The 17,123-nt window shown below is 44.0% G+C and overlaps 1 protein-coding gene across 10 annotated transcripts in view; it reads right to left on the reverse strand.

Annotated features, from left to right (window-relative positions):
* Positions 1 to 17,123, reverse strand: part of VPS35L (VPS35 endosomal protein sorting factor like) — a 1,435,757-nt gene that overhangs the window by 1,362,371 nt on the left and 56,263 nt on the right. For 9 of the 10 annotated variants that reach the window (XM_073591197.1, XM_073591203.1, XM_073591204.1 and 6 more), the window contains exon 2: positions 3,176 to 3,275. The exons of the other annotated variant lie outside the window; for it this stretch is intronic. In XM_073591197.1, the coding sequence (XP_073447298.1) occupies positions 3,176 to 3,275 (100 nt within the window). The remainder of the gene's footprint in view (positions 1 to 3,175; positions 3,276 to 17,123) is intronic. 10 annotated transcript variants of the gene reach the window in all.

Genomic DNA, 17,123 nt, shown 5'->3' on the forward strand with positions numbered 1-17,123 from the left:
CAAATACCCTTTTAAAGGAGGCCACAAACTCAGGGTAACTCTAGACAACAGGTTTTTGTGTCTCCCACAGAGGGTTAGCCCAGGCCAAGGCTCACTCAGAAAGCAAAGATATCATGAACCCTACTTTGCTTCTGTCCGTGGGAAACGCTTGGGGCAGCATCTCAAAGTATATCTCAACTTGGTTGAGAAACCCTCTGCATTGAACTGGATCTCCCCCAAAATCGCTGGGGAAGCGGGGCAGAACCAGACATACCTCTTATAGGAGGCAATACTTAAGGTGGGTGCCTGCAGAGAGACTGGCGCAGCAGCAGGGATGGCCTGCAACTCAGGTTGTACCAGAGCAGCCACTGTGGGGAATTCCAGGTGAGCCGTGCGACTCGGGAGCGTTTGTAATGCCATGGCAAACTGATCCATGTGGTGATCTTGCTCATCCAATCTGGAAAAAATATTACCAACAAGTGGATTGACTATCTTCTGAATTCATGGCCTTCGCCTACTGTCAGAAACTATGAACCAGACCGAGACAGAAGTACAGTAAAATCACACTTGTTTCTTAATAAAAATAAAAAGGTAAATAGAGTAAGCATAGTCAAAGAATAGCCAGAGTCCAGTAACTGGCCAGGCCAGAAGTCAGGGATCCAAGTAGAGGAACAGCAAGCAGGATAAGGAGCCAGAAGGGATGTCAGCAAAGCCAGTCTTTAAACAGGAACGCAGGAGATGGTTTCTTGTGATGCGACTAAGGCAGGAATGAAGTGCGCTGGAGATCTTTAAGTAGGCGGGACTGACGAGTAGATCCACCACAGCTGGTTAACTGTGGAGAGAGATGAGCTGGCAATTAGCCGACAGCTGAGCGGCCAGTTCAGAGAAGGAAGGGCTGAGCCAGCCGACAGGTTCCCTCCTGGAGAACAGATGGCATTCTTTGGGCCCTGGGTAGGATGATGACAACGCCAGTTGTGGTAAACTTATGAGGAATGGTAAACTGATGTCTTTTGAGACCACAACAGCCAGACATGGGGCCTCTCAAATGAATTTCTGGAGGTACAGGCAATTGCATCACTTTGGAGGTACACGGTAGAGCTACAAGAGATATTACCTCACCGTCATTCAAACGTATTTTTAAATATTTACGAAGAGCCTGCACCGCATGTGGGTTTCTGGAATGTACCAATTGTTAGGGTCTGCCGCCTCTGCCGGGTCTGGGAAAGGGAACTAGGGTTTGCGTTTACCACTGCTCACCTCACCCATCTGTATCAGCTCACCCATTCGAGCTTTATCGACATCAAAATGCAGGACAAAAATATAAGATCTTGTCCTGCTGGTACCGGCCAAGCTGGCCCAGATATATCCCACCTCAGCTATGCTGGAGAGGGTGTGGAGGCTGTGGAACACTTTTGCACCTGTAGTGGGAGGGCCCTGTGATAATGCCCTTTTGGACAGACATTAGGGCTCAGATTAAAAGACATTCTGGGCCTGGAAATCCCCAACTCCCCTGATTCATTCATTTATGCTACCCCACTTGTTAAATGCAGCTAAGTTTTTGCCCCCCTTCTATTGGAACCGAGCTCAAATTCCTGGTAGGGAGGAGTGGGTACATAAAAGGTGAATGAGATTAGCGAGGCTAAGGATTGGATTGCGATTTGTAAAGGAACCCAGAATCACTTCACTGGCATTTGGTCACCATGGATGGACCACGCTAGTAAATCAGACCCAGTATCTTCCAGTTTAGATTTGGCGGAACAATCTGTTAGACAGCGTATCCTACCCCAAAAGTAGCGAGATGAGACTTATTTTCTTTAACAGTTTTGCCACGGATTGCCTGCTCCTCATGCTCGTGATGACATTTTCTGCGTCCGATGGTGGCAGGATTGGCGTGGACGGCGACAGCATATGGCGAGACTTCAGGTATGATCCTGACCCTTTTCCCCTTTTTTTTTTCTGCATAGGCCCCAATTAGTCTAAAACTGGTAATATGTCTCCTCTCCGAGCCTATCTAATTATGTTAGTCAGTGGTAACACTGTAGAGATCACCCTCAGGCTTTAAAAAGGGGTGAACATGATATATGTATGACATATAACCGCTCAAATTTCTATATCTCACCTGTGTTCTAATTTTTTATGTTACATACCGTATATACTCAAGTATAAGCCGACCCGAATATAAGCCGAGGCACCAAAAAACTGGGAAAACTTATTGACTCGAGTATAAGCCTAGGGTGAGAAATGCGCAGCTACTGTAAGTGGAAAAGAGGGTCAACAATGCCCATTTGAAGCCATAGGTCCCCCGAACTTCAAGCTTGGTAGTTAAGAGTTCCTAGATGCCCCCTAGCTGCAGCCAAAATTTGGGGTCTCTGGACCCAAAGGGTCCTGAAATGACATTGCTGCAGATGGACACAGCTGACCGACTTTGGGGCCCCGTATCTTGGGGCCACTTGGTGCTAGGAACCCCAAATTTGTTGTGCAAACCAGGTGGAACTAGCACTACAACATATCCAAAGCTGGGGTTCCTAGCACCAAGTGGCCCCCGAGATATGGGGCCCCAAAATCGTTTCGAAAAATGTCATTCTATGCACCAGAAAAGTGCTTGACTCGAGTATAAGCCGAGGGGGGCACTTTCAGCACAAAAAAAAAAAAAAAAGGTGCTGAAAAACTCGGCTTATACTCGAGTACATACCGTATATAAAATGTGCATATCACTTCTCAATTGATGTTCTAGAACCTATGATACTGTTTGTTAAGACATGTGACTTTGTTCTAAATAAAGATATCTAAAAGAATTAAAAAAAAGGACACTGGTAGGACAGACAATTTCAATGGATTCAGAGATCATACCAGAAACAGCAGTTTTTCGCAGGACAGTTTTTTTTTTTCTGAAGGGTTAAAGAAATTGTTGGATAACGTGTGTTGACTGTGTACATGAACATAAGAATGTGCAGTTTTCATATGCATTAGGAAGCATAAAACAAAAACAAAAACAAAAAAAACAAAAAAAAAAAAAAAAGAAAACACACATGGCATTTCTGCTACAATTAGGGCAAACAAGATTGAAAAGTTATTCACACTTGATTGTTCACATGGAATGGCGCTATGGCCCTTACAAAATGATACAATCTTGTACTCTGATTACTTTTCATTGGTGTAAAATAAAAATAAAAAATAAAAAAAAAAAAAACCTTACAATAATGACTTTTAAGGGGTGGTAATCTCCATATTCCACAGCCATTCTTTCCAACCTGCATAATTCTAGCTCTTCTACATAGTGTCTTTCCCGAGAGTACCTGGAAATTGAGATATGAAGCATTAGCACAGATTATACAAACAAATAAATAAAATAAAATAAACCACAACACACACACACTGGAAACCTGTGGGACCCAGGTACACCCATCTGCCCTAGGGGCATAGGGGCAGACATGCCTTGAGCAGCACTAGAGGTAGAGAAGGTCAAGGAATGTCTGACATCCATGTTAGAGCACCAGTTTGCTGTGTGCGTGGAGGACTGGCAAACAGTACAAAGCGGGGAACACAGACCGCAAAATGGCGGCAGAACAACTGTGTCTACAATGCTCCAATTCGTGCTGGTTTGGAACTGGGCAAGTTTGGCTGTGGCTCTGGCTGGGAATGAGCAGTTGTAGTCGTAAAACGCAGAGCCTTGTGCAGGACAGAACAACCTGACCTCACTGACCCATGAAGACAGACATTAAACGTGAGTAGCCGGGTTGAGTGACACTGGAGACGAGCTTGCAACACGTGTTGCAAGAAAATAGCCTCAAAGAGGCAAAGACAAGCAGAGAAAAGTGGAACATGTATGGGGATAACCAAGGCCATGCTGACCGAGTGACGTTAATAAATGAGGCGACACTGAAAAGAGGTGTACTGAAGCATGTCTGCGTTTGCAACCTAAGAAGTTGTATGAGTTGTAAGTGTGAATGAGCAAATGAGTGGTATAAGTGGCAACTGAGAGCCTGCAGGAGCAAGCTCAAGGGGAAGACCGTGCTCCAGAAGTGCGTGGTGCCTGAAAACGGGTAATGAGTGGCGACTGAGCGCTTGTGCCAAAGAACCTCGAGAAGGAGGCTGTGTAGCAGAAGCTTGTGATGCCTGTGAATGAGTAATGAGTGTTATGAGTGGCGACAGAGCTTGTGGCAGGGACCTAAGGGAGCAGGCCATGTTGCAGAAGCACGGTGCCAGTTGGAAGAAATTAATATATATATATATATATATATATATATATATATATATATATATATATATATATATATATATATATATATATATATATATATATATATATATATATATATATATATATATATATACACACACACACATATATACACACACACACAACATAATTTTTTTTTTATTATGATTTTTATTTTTTTGAATAGAAAGCACATCGAAACTAGTGCAGAATGGAACAACCTGAACAAGACTGACCTAAGGGAGAAACAACAGACAAGAAAATTTGAGTGGCCGAATTGTGTGCCACTGGAGACAATGAGTGGTCGGATCGAGTGCCATTGGAGACGTGATTGCAAGAAAGTAGCCTCATCAGGGAGGCAAAAACTAGGACAAATCCTGTCGACTTTGGTCGGAGTTAAGAAGCTGGAGTATCATATGTGTTTGAGTAAGTGCGACCGTATGAATGGTCTGCTTAACGACTGGTTGCTTGTGGCAGGAGCCTCACGAGAGAGAGACCGAGCTGCGGGAAGCTTGTAATGTGTGTGACAACTTGAATCGACTTGTGTCGTGCCGAGGAAACAAAAACACTGTTGTCGACGCGACCGGGATTGGAATCGGCCGTCGTAGAGTGTTAAGGTGCCGCCCCCTCCTCAAAACCGAACACATACCAAACACCCGACCCCCGAGGCACCAGGTGGGTCCAATTACCACCTAAATCAGCCACAGAATCCGTTCAATCAATGCATGCTAATCTCCAAGTGGATGAGGCGGCAACCCCATAAACAGTGAATCCTATAGCCAGCGAAGCAAAAGACAACGACTCGGAGGCTTGGATCTACGAACAAATTGTATGCTTGTGGATGGGATGGCAAACAAGGCAGTGGGAACCTACGAATCTACCACGCCTGTGCCGAATGACGATGGGGCACGACCGACAACAACTCGGAGGCATTATAACGAATCATAAGATTGCGCATGATATGAAAAAGGTTTGAATCCCACCTGCAACAGCGAGTGAGAACCGCCAATGAAGACCACAAACTGAGAAACACACTTGTAATCGAACACACAGACTCAAGAACGCGAAGTGAGCTGGGGAGAGTCTGCCTAGTGACATGTAGTATTTCGCACTGGAACCGACAAGGAACACAGGTGAGTGGGCTGCTTAAAAGGGTCTGTAAACCCTCGTGTTTTTGTAACCTTAATGCATGGGATGCATTAAGGTGAAAAAACACCTGGCAGTGACCGGCCCCCCCAGCCCCCCCGTTTTACTCACCTGAGCCTTGGAATTTCACACACCGGAGACGTGCTCTTCCTCTGCCCGGGGTTCTCAGCTCTTGATTGGATAGATAGCAGCGCAGCCATTTGCTCCCGCTGCTGTCAATCAAATCCAATGACACAGGTGCCGGAGCCGAGTCCAGCATTCGTTTAACCACCCCCCCAGGGAGAGCACTTCTCCTAGGGGGTTATCTGAGGTGGGGAGGAGCTGTGAGAGCCACCAAGGGACCCCAGAAGAGGATGTTCGGGGCCATTATGTGCAAAACGAGCTGCACAGTGGAGGCAAGTATGATTGATATGTTTGTTATTGTAAAAAAAAAAAAAAAAAAAAATTGCCTTTACAATCACTTTAACCACTTCAGCCCCAGAAGAATTGACTGCTCAATGACCAGGTCATTTTTTTTGCGATAAAGCGACGCAGTCCCGTAACTGACAATTGCGCGGTCATGCGACACTGTACCCAAACAAAATTGACGTCCTTATTTTCCCACAAATAGAGCTTTCTTTTGGTGGTATTTTATCATCTCTGCAGTTTTAAATTTTTTGCGCTATAAACAAAAACAAAACAAAACAAAAAGAAAACAGAGCACAATTTTGGGAAAAAAAAAAAAACAAAAAAAAAAAAAACAAACAAACAAACACACACACACAATATGTGATACTTTTTGCTGTAATAAATAGCCCCAATTTTTTTTTAAAGAAAGCCAATTTTTTCCCTAGTTTAGACCCATATGTATTCTACATATTTTTGGTAAAAAAATAAAATTGCAAAAAAAATATATTGATTGGTTTGCGCAAAAGTTAGTGTGTCTACAAAATAGGGGATAGATTTATGGCATTTAAATTTTTTTTTTTTTTTTTTAACTAGTAACGGCGGCGCTCTGTGATTTTTAATCTGCGACATTATGGCGGACACATCGGACACATTTTTGGGTCGCCTAGCAATTACAACGATCAGTGCAATAAAAATGCACCGATTACTGTATAAATATCACTGGCAGGGAAGGGGTTAACACTAGGGGCATCGAGAGGGTTACCTGTGTTCCCTGTGTGTGTTCTAACTGTGGAGTATGGGACTATAGGAGATGAGAGATCGTGGTTTCCAGCTCCTAGGAACTCACAATCTCACTCGCCTTACAGAAGTGGGATGTGTGTGTTTATACACACACACGTCCCTGTTCTGGCTCTCGTGCCCGTGATCACGAGCATCGGCGCCCCCCAGCGGGCGCCATGCTGCTATCCTACTTAAAAGGGACTGACTTATAGCTACGACGGTTCGCGCCGACCTGCCGCAGTATGACGACAGCTGCTCGGCAAGTGGTTAAATACTCCCACCCACCCCCCACTGGCTCCTCCCATAAAATCAGGCCACCATACTGGCTTTCTAATATAAATTGGGCCCAATTAGCCAATTTCCCTCCCCGAAGTCATGTGACTCATTAGTGTTACAAGGTCTCAGGTGTGAATGGGGAGCAGGCGTGTTAAATTTGGTGTTATTGCCTTCTCATACCGGTCACTGGAAGTTCAACATAGCACCTCATGCACAGAAGGGATCTGAAAAAAAGAATTGCTGCCCTACATAAAGATGGCCTAGGCTATAAGAAGATTGCCAAGACCCTGAAACTGAGCTGCAGCATGGTGGCCAAGACCATACAGTGGTCAACCAAAGGGGTTGAGTGAACGTGCTCAGCATCATATCCGGAGGTGGTCTTTGGGAAATAGACGTATGAGTGCTGCCAGCATTTCTACAGAGGTTGAAGGGGTAGGGGGTTGTCAGCCTGTCAGTGCTCAGACCATACGCCACACACTGCATCAAATTGGTCTGCATGGCTGTCGTCCCAGAAGGAAGCCTCTTCTAAAGATGATGCACAAGAAGCAGACTAAGGACATGGATTACTGGAACCATGTCCTGTGGTCTGATGAGACCAAGATAAACTTAATAGGTTCAGATGGTGTCAAGCGTGTGGTGGTAGTTGGATGAGGAGTACAAAAGACAAGTGTATCTTGCCTACAGCCAAGCATGGTGGTGAGAGTGTCATGGTCTGGGGCTGCACGAGTGCTGCCAATACTGGGGAGCTACAGTTCATTGAGGGAACCATGAATGCCAACACGTACTGTGACATACTGAAGCAGAGCAGGATCCCCTCCCTTCGGAGACTGGGCCGCAGGGCAGTACTCCAACATGATACCAACCCCAAACACACCTCCAAGACAACCACTGCCTTGCTAAAGAAGCTGAGGGTAAAGCTGATGGATGGCCAAGCTCTGGTGAACATCATGCCCAAGAGGGTTAAGGCAGTGCTGGAAAATAATGGTGGCCACACAAAACACTGACACTTCTGCCCCAATTTGGACATTTTCACCTAGGGGTGTACTTACTTTTTTTAAATTAATGGCTGTGTGTTCCATGATTTTGAGGGGACAGCAAGTTTACAGTTATACAAACCTGAATATCTAAAAGCTGGTGCTGCTATAAAAGACCTATATATAAAAACCACAGAGAATAGCGCACACATATGCAAACTGAGTAACTTAAATCTTACAAGGCTGCTTAAAAGCACCTAATCTTAATGATTAAATATGGCGATTTAGTCATATGGCCGTGCCATACTTAAAGCAGAACTCAGGGTATTTTTTTGCCAATCCTGATTAGTACACCCTCAAAACACTAAACAATTACATTTGTGAAATTCCTTACCATTGAAGAGAAAAGTCAAATTGAATTTTCAGGAAGTCAGCTCTGTAATTCAAAAAATCCATCATGCATTCTGCCAGGGAGGAGCTGTTAGAACAGTGATTGCATCATCTCCTCTCCCCTCCTTACAGAAAAAGTAACCACATTTCCCATGAATCTTTGCAATTGCAAAGAATGTGAGAGGTACACTAGACCTGTACATGTTAAATGTGAACTCGCCCACTTCAATATAAATCTCACCCCCTCATTCTGCAGCCACACTACCAAGCACAACACAGTGAGGGGAAATTCTTATAACTGTAAAACGTGCATGTGCACAATGCAGGCATCCCAAGTCGCCTGCGAGACATGGGAGTCTCCCGCATTTGGCTGCTGGCTCCCGGACACCCACAAGTGCCGGGCAATCTCCCGGCTGGGTCTGTCACTCAGCGGCAGAGCAGCCGAATGGAGTACGGCCACAGCGGCCGCTGTCTTCTGTCTAAATGAAGGGCAGACAGGGTCAGGAGGAGGGGTGGGTGGAGTCTTGTCAGGAGGTAGGGGAGGCATCGGGCTCTATGCTCATTACATGCTGAAGATCTCTTCACTGTAATCATCTGGCTGTCACACCACTCCATGCCCGACACTCTGCTACAGCCCACACGCTGGGCTGAGGTTGTGTCTGTGCACACTGTGTCCCTCCTCTCTGCAGTTATGCCAGTGTCCAGACAGGTGAAGAACGATCCTTCCCAGGTTTGGCTGCTGTTAAAGTGTGCCTGGCTGGATCAAGGCTTGCGCAGTCTGAGCAGCAGTAAGGGTGGCTGGAAACTGGCAGAGAAAGCTAACCACACAGCAGCACCGATCACTGTCCAGCCCAGCAGTAACCAGAGCTCTCCCCAGACCAGCTCACATGCTTTGGCTTCAAGCCATAGAATCTGCCATTAAGGTGCTAAAATGTATTTGTAGAAAAAGCTGGGTTAGTGCCAGCAATACCAGATTTGTGAAACTTCCTGTCAGTCTGTAATCAATGTAGTATCCAGCAACTCTGAGACCACAGACCAGGACAACTTCTCTACTCCCCAGGATCATTAGAAATCTTTAATCGGACATTTACTGAAGGCTAAGTGTTGGCTTGCTTAGAATATACCTCAAAAATCTGGGATTTTATAGGAAAAAAAAAAAAAAAAAAAAAAAACCACAAAAGTTACTATAATAATATAAAATTATAATATACACACACAAATATACATACATACATATACACACACAAATATACATACATACATATACACACACACACACACACACACACACACACACACACACACACAGTGGGGACAGAAAGTATTCAGACCCCCTTAATTTTTCCCTCTTTGTTATATTGCAGGCATTTGCTAAAATCATTTAAGTTAATTTTTTTCCTCATTACCCACTTGCCGACCGCCTCACGCATATATACGTGAACAAAATGGCACGGGCAGGCAAAATCACGTACCTGGTACGTGATTGCCTTCCCGCGGGCGGGGGGTCCAATTGGACCCCCCCCCCCCCCGGTGCCAGCGGCGGTCGGCTTTGGTCTGGGAGCGTTGAGAGGCGAGGGGGAGGCCCCCCCTCCCGATCGCTCCCAGCCAATGAGAAACATCCCCTGCCTGTGTATAGTACACACAGGCAGAGGATGTGATGTCATCTCTCCTCGGCTCGGCAGTTTCCATTCCGGCGCCGAGGAGAGAAGACTTCACAGTGAGTGAACACACACACACACACACACACACACACACACACACACACACTAGAACATGCCAGGCACACATAACACCCCCGATCGCCCCCCAATCACCCCCTCCCCCCGTCACACTGACACCAAGCAGTTTTTTTTTTTTCCCTGATTACTGCATGGTGTCAGTTTGTGACAGTTAGAAGTGGTAAGGCAGTTAGTGTTAGCCCCCTGTAGGTCTAGGATACCCCCCTAACCCCCCTTAATAAAGTTTTAACCCCTTGATCACCCCGTCGCCAGTGTCGCTAAGCGATCACGCTGTATTAGTGTCACTGGTGACGCTAGTTAGGGAGGTAAATATTTAGGTTCTAAATAAATAAATCTCCTGCATTACCAAAAAAATGGAAATGTAAGAAAGCTAGGGGGCGCTAGATACCATACTATTCAAGTGCTTTAAATAAATAAATATCCTTTATTTAAAGCACTTGAATAGTATGGTATCTAGCGCCCCCTAGCTTTCTTACATTTCCATTTTTTTGGTAATGCAGGAGATTTATTTATTTAGAGCACTTGAATAATATGGTATCTAGCGCCCCCTATCTTCCTTACATTCCTTTTTTTGATTATCTGTTTTTTTGATTATTCAAAAATTGGGGAGCAGCTTACACTGATTGTTTATATATTTCCACAAATTTTCTTTATTGTTGGGAATGTTTTCTTACTAGATGTATCACCAGTATATGTAATTCATATATATTATCTGCTATCGACACCACTGGCGCGAAGGTTTTTACTATTTTCTACAAATATTTAGGTTCGCCATCAACATTTTATAGCGTCGGGGACCCCAATATACTACCGAATAAATGTTTTAACCCCTTGATTGCCCCCTAGTTAACCCTTTCACCACTGATCACCGTATAACCATTACGGTTGACGCTAGTTAGTTCGTTTATTTTTTATAGTGTCAGGGCACCCACCGTTTATTACCGAATAAAGGTTTAGCCCCTGATCGCCCAGCGGTGATATGCGTCGCCCCAAGCAGCGTCAGGTTAGCGCCAGTAGCGCTAACACCCACGCACGCAGCATACGCCTCCCTTAGTGGTATAGTATCTGAACACATCAATATCTGATCCGATCAGATCTATACTAGCGTCCCCAGCAGTTTAGGGTTCCCAAAAACGCAGTGTTAGCGGGATCAGCCCAGATACCTGCTAGCACCTGCATTTTGCCCCTCTGCCCGGCCCAGCCCAGCCTACCCAAGTGCAGTATCGATCACTGTCACTTACAAAACACTAAACGCATAACTGCAGCGTTCGCAGAGTCAGGCCTGATCCCTGCGATCGCTAACAGTTTATTTGGTAGCGTTTTGGTGAATTGGCAAGCACCAGTGGCCTAGTACACCCCGGTCGTAGTCAAACCAGCACTGCAGTAACACTTGGTGACGTGGCGAGTCCCATAAGTGCAGTTCAAGCTGGTGAGGTGGCAAGCACAAGTAGTGTCCCGCTGCCACCAAAAAGACAAACACAGGCCCGTCGTGCCCATAATGCCCTTCCTGCTGCATTCGCCAATCCTAATTGGGAACCCACCGCTTCTGCAGCGCCTGTACTTCCCCCATTCACATCCCCAACCAAATGCAGTCGGCTGCATGAGAGGCATTTTCTTTATGTCCTCCCGAGTACCCCTACCCAATGAACCCCCCCCCAAAAAAAGATGTTGTGTCTGCAGCAAGCGCGGATATAGGCGTGACACCCGCTATTATTGTCCCTCCTGTCCTGACAATCCTGGTTTTTGCATTGGTGAATGTTTTGAACGCTACCATTCACTAGTTGAGTATTAGCGTAGGGTACAGCATTCCACAGACTAGGCACACTTTCACAGGGTCTCCCAAGATGCCATCGCATTTTGAGAGACCCGAACCTGGAACCGGTTGCAGTTATAAAAAGGTACAGTTACAAAAAAAAAAAAAAAATAGTTGTCGTTTTATTGTTCTCTCTCTCTCTCTATTGTTCTGCTCTTTTTTACTGTATTCTATTCTGCAATGTTTTATTGTTACTATGTTTCATCATGTTTGCTTTTCAGGTATGCAATTTTTTTATACTTTACCGTTTACTGTGCTTTATTGTTAACCATTTTTTTGTCTTCAGGTATGCCATTCACGACTTTGAGTGATTATACCAGAATGATGCCTGCAGGTTTAGGTATCATCTTGGTATCATTCTTTTCAGCCAGCAGTCGGCTTTCATGTAAAAGCAATCCTAGCGGCTAATTAGCCTCTAGACTGCTTTTACAAGCAGTGGGAGGGAATGCCGCCCCCCACCGTCTTCCATGTTTTTCTCTGGCTCTCCTGTCTCAACAGGGAACCTGAGAATGCAGCCGGTGATTCAGCCAGCTGACCATAGAGCTGACCAGAGTGGCTCCAAACATCTCTATGGCCTAAGAAACCGGAAGCTACGAGCATTTTATGACTTAGATTTCGCCGGATGTAAACAGCGCCATTGGGAAAGCATTTTATCACACCGATCTTGGTGTGGTCAGATGCTTTGAGGGCAGAGGAGAAATCTAGGGTCTAATAGACCCCAATTCTTTCAAAAAAAGAGTACTTGTCACAACCTATTGCTATCATAGGGGATATTTACATTCCTTGAGATAACAATAAAAATGATTTAAAAAAAAAAAAAAAAAGGAAAGGAACAGTTTATTATTTTTTTGCTTTTTTATCTTATATTTAAAGAAAAAAAAAAAAAAAAAAAAAAGCACCCCTGTCCCCCCTGCTCTCGCGCTAAGGCGAACGCAAGCGTCGGTCTGGCGTCAAATGTAAACAGCAATTGCACCATGCATGTGAGGTATCACCGCGAAGGTCAGATCGAGGGCAGTAATTTTAGCAGTAGACCTCCTCTGTAAATCTAAAGTGGTAACCTGTAAAGGCTTTTAAAAATGTATTTAGTTTGTCACCACTGCACGTTTGTGCGCAATTTTAAAGCATGTCATGTTTGGTATCCATGTACTCGGCCTAAGATCATCTTTTTTATTTCATCAAACATTTGGGCAATATAGTGTGTTTTAGTGCATTAAAATTTTAAAAAGTGTGTTTTTTCCCAAAAAAATGTGTTTGAAAAATCGCTGTGCAAATACTGTGTGAAAAAAAAAAAAAAAATGAAACACCCACCATTTTAATCTGTAGGGCATTTGCTTTAAAAAAATATATAATGTGTGGGGGTTCAAAGTAATTTTCTTGCAAAAAAAAATAATTTTTTCATGTAATCAAAAAGTGTCAGAAAGGGCTTTGTCTTCAAGTGGTTAGAAGAGTGGGTGATGTGTGACATAAGCTTCTAAATGTTGTGCATAAAATGCCAGGACAGTTCAAAACCCCCCCATATGACCCCATTTTGGAAAGTAGACACCCCAAGCTATTTGCTGAGCGGTATAGTGAGTATTTTGCAGACCTCACTTTTTGTCACAAAGTTTTGAAAATTGAAAAAAAAAAAAAAAAAAAATTTTTTCTTGTCTTTCTTCATTTTCAAAAACAAATGAGAGCTGCAAAATACTCACCATGCCTCTCAGAAAATAGCTTGGGATGTCTACTTTCCAAAATGGGGTCATTTGGGGGGTGTTTGTGCCACCTGGGCATTCCATGGCCTCCGAAACTGTGATAGGCAGTGAAGAGTGAAATCAAAAATTTACACCCTTAGAAATCCTGAAGGCGGTGATTGGTTTTCGGGGCCCCGTACGCGGCTGGGCTCCTAAAAAAGACCCACACATGTGGTATCCCCATACTCAGGAGAAGCAGCAGAATGTATTTTGGGGTGCAATTCCACATATGCCCATGGCCTGTGTGAGCAATATATCATTTAGTGACAACTTTTTGCAATTTTTTTTTTTTTTTTGTCATTATTCAATCACTTGGGACAAAAAAAAAAAAAAAAAAAAAATGAATATTCCATGGGCTCAACATGCCTCTCAGCAATTTCCTTGGGGTGTCTACTTTCCAAAATGGGGTCATTTGTGGGGGTTTTGTACTGCCCTGCCATTTTAGCACACCTCAAGAAACGACATAGGCAGTCATAAATTAAAGGCTGTGTAAATTCCAGAAAATGTACCCTAGTTTGTAGGCGCTATAACTTTTGCGCAAACCAATAAATATACACTTGACATTTTTTTTACCAAAGACATATGGCCGAATACATTTTGGCCTAAATGTATGACTAAAATTGAGTTTATTGGATTTTTTTTTTAGAACAAAAAGTAGAAAATATCATTTTTTTTCAAAATTTTCGGTCTTTTTCCGTGTATAGCGCAAAAAATTAAAACGGCAGAGGTGATCAAATACCATCAAAAGAAAGCTCTATTTGTGGGAAGAAAAGGACGCAAATTTCGTTTGGGTACAGCATTGCATGACCGCGCAATTAGCAGTTAAAGCGACGCAGTGCCAAATTGTAAAAAGTGCTCTGGTCAGGAAGGGGGTAAATCCTTCCGGGGCTGAAGTGGTTAATGTACACACAGGACCCCATATTGACAGAAAAAAAAAAAACACAGAATTGTTGACATTTTTGCAGATTTATTAAAAAAGAAAAAACTGAAATATCACATTGTCCTAAGCATTCAGACCCTTTGCTCAGTATTTAGTAGAAGCACCCTTTTGATCTAATACAGCTATGAGTCTTTTTGGGAAAGATGCAACAAGTTTTTCACATCTGGATTTGGGGATCCTCTGCCATTCCTCCTTGCAGATCCTCTCCAGTACTGTCAGTTTGGATGGTAAACATTGGTGGACAGCCATTTTTAGGTCTCTCCAGAGATGCTCAATTGGGTTTAAGTCAGGGCTCTGGCTGGGCCATTCAAGAACAGTCACGGAGTTGTTGAGAAGCCACTCCATTATTTTAGCTGTGTGCTTAGAGTCATTGTCATGTTAGAAGGTAAACCTTCGGGCCAGTCTGAGGTCCTGAGCACACTGGAGAAGGTTTTCATCCAGGATATCCCTGTACTTGGCCGCATTCATCTTTCCTTCGATTGCAACCAGTTGTCCTGTCCCTGCAGCTGAAAAACACCCCCACAGCATGATGGTGCCACCACCATGCTTCACTGTTGGGACTGTATTGGACAGGTGATGAGCAGTGCCTGGTTTTCTCCACACATACCGCTTAGAATTAAGGCCAAAAAGTTCCATCTTGGTCTCATCAGACCAGAGAATCTTATTTCTCACCATCTTGGAGTCCTTCGGGTGTTTTTTTTTTAGCAAACTCCATGCAGGCTTTCAAGTGTCTTGCACTGAGGAGAGGCTTCCGTCGGGCCACTCTGCCATAAAGCCCCGACTAGTGGAGGGCTGCAGTGATGGTTGACTTTCTACAACTTTCTCCCATCTCCCGACTGCATCTTTGGAGCTCAGCCACAGTGATCTTTGGGTTCTTCTTTACCTTTCTCACCAAGGCTCTTCTCCCCAGATAGCTCAGTTTGGCCAGACAGCCAGCTCTAGGAAGGGTTCTGGTCATCCCAAACGTCTTCCATTTAAGGATTATGGAGGTCACTGTGCTCTTAGGAACATTAAGTGCAGCAGAAATTTTTTTGTAACCTTGGCCAGATTTGTGCCTTGCCACAATTCTGTCTCTGAGCTCTTCAGGCAGTTCCTTTGACCTCATGATTCTTATTTGCTCCAACATAAATGTGAGCTGTAAGGTCTTATATAGACAGGTGTGTGGCTTTCCTAATCAAGTCCAATCAGTATAATCAAACACAACTGGACTCAAATGAAGGTGTAGAACCATCTCAAGGATGATCAGAAGAAATGGACAGCACCTGAGGTTAAATATATGAGTGTCACAGCAAAGGGTCTGAATACTTCGGACCATGTGATATTTCAGTTTTTCTTTAATAAATCTGCAAAAATGTCAACAATTCTGTGTTTTTCTGTCAATATGGGGTGCTGTGTGTACATTAATGAGGAAAAAAAAAAAAAGAATTTAAATGATTTTAGCAATTGGCTGCAATATACCAGAGTGAAAAATTTAAAGGGGTCTGAATATTTTCCGTCCCCACTGTATATCATAGTATTACAGCAACAAAAAAAAAAAAATGGCAGGTTATTGCTGTACTGAAAGACTATTGGAAAACAAGTTACCGGTAAGTCTAACTTGAATTTTCCCAAAACTTCTTTCAGGACAGCACCCGAGAGGATAATCAAGATTTACCCTATTTAGGGTGGGACAACAGCCTGCAAGAATTTCCTTCCGAAAGCCTGGTCCCCAGCAGTCAGGTCTAACCTATAACGACAGGCAGAGGTCGTCAGACTCCATGTAGCTGCTTTTACAGATCTGTTCGGGGGTGGCACCAGCTCTTTCTGCCCAACTCATCGCCAAAGCTCTTGTAGAATGAGCCCGAATACCAACTGGACTCTCCTGGCCTGAAAGGGAATAGGCCTCTGATGACCATTCTCAACCATCTGGCAATGGTTCCAATGGTAGCTTGTCTTCCTTTTTTACTACCAGCATATGAAACAATCTCTGAACGCCTAAAGTCCTTAGTGGCTTCCAGGCAACTTAAGACTGCTCTCTTAACATCCAAAAGTATGAAATTCTTCTTCCTTCTTTCCCGATTATCTCCTGAGCTCGATTTTGGACCGAAGTGACCTTCGGTAAAAAATTAGGATCCGTCTTCAGAAAAATTCAGTCTGAAAATATAGAAATAAATGGCTCCCTGATTGACAAGGCTTGAAGCTTACTAATGCTTCGAGCTGTCTTTATAGCAACTGGAAAAAGACTTTTCAAAGTGATCAGTCTCAGGGAGTCTAAATTAATAGGTTCAAATGGTCCCCTGGTCAGGGCCTGTAGAACCACCAATAAGTCCCACTTTGGACAGCTTCTGATCACTACCGGTCTGGACCGGGTGAGGGCCTTGAAGAACCTCATCACTAAGGGTTCTGATGAGATTGATTTTTCCAAAAATACCCCCAGCGCAGCAACTTGAACGTTAAGGGTACTAACTGTTAAGCCCTTAGCCGCTCCTTCTTGCATGAAGACCAACATAGAACAAGAAATATCTTTTAAGAATCTGCTGGATGCAGTGCACCAGGAGTTGAAAACTTTCAAACTGGAATAAATTGCTCTGGTAACACTTTCTGCTAGATAGGAGGGTAGCAACCAATCTATCCAAAAAACCCTTCTTCCTTAGGAGCTGCTCTTCAGAAGCCAAGCTGTGAGCTTTAGCTTTGCTACTTTCTGAAGTAAGGGGCCTTGTATAAGCAGGTCTTACCTCAACGGAAGGTGCCAATATGGTTTGAGTTGCATC

Source organism: Aquarana catesbeiana, linkage group LG06 (genome assembly GCF_042186555.1).
Source record: "Aquarana catesbeiana isolate 2022-GZ linkage group LG06, ASM4218655v1, whole genome shotgun sequence".
Taxonomy (NCBI): domain Eukaryota; kingdom Metazoa; phylum Chordata; class Amphibia; order Anura; family Ranidae; genus Aquarana; species Aquarana catesbeiana.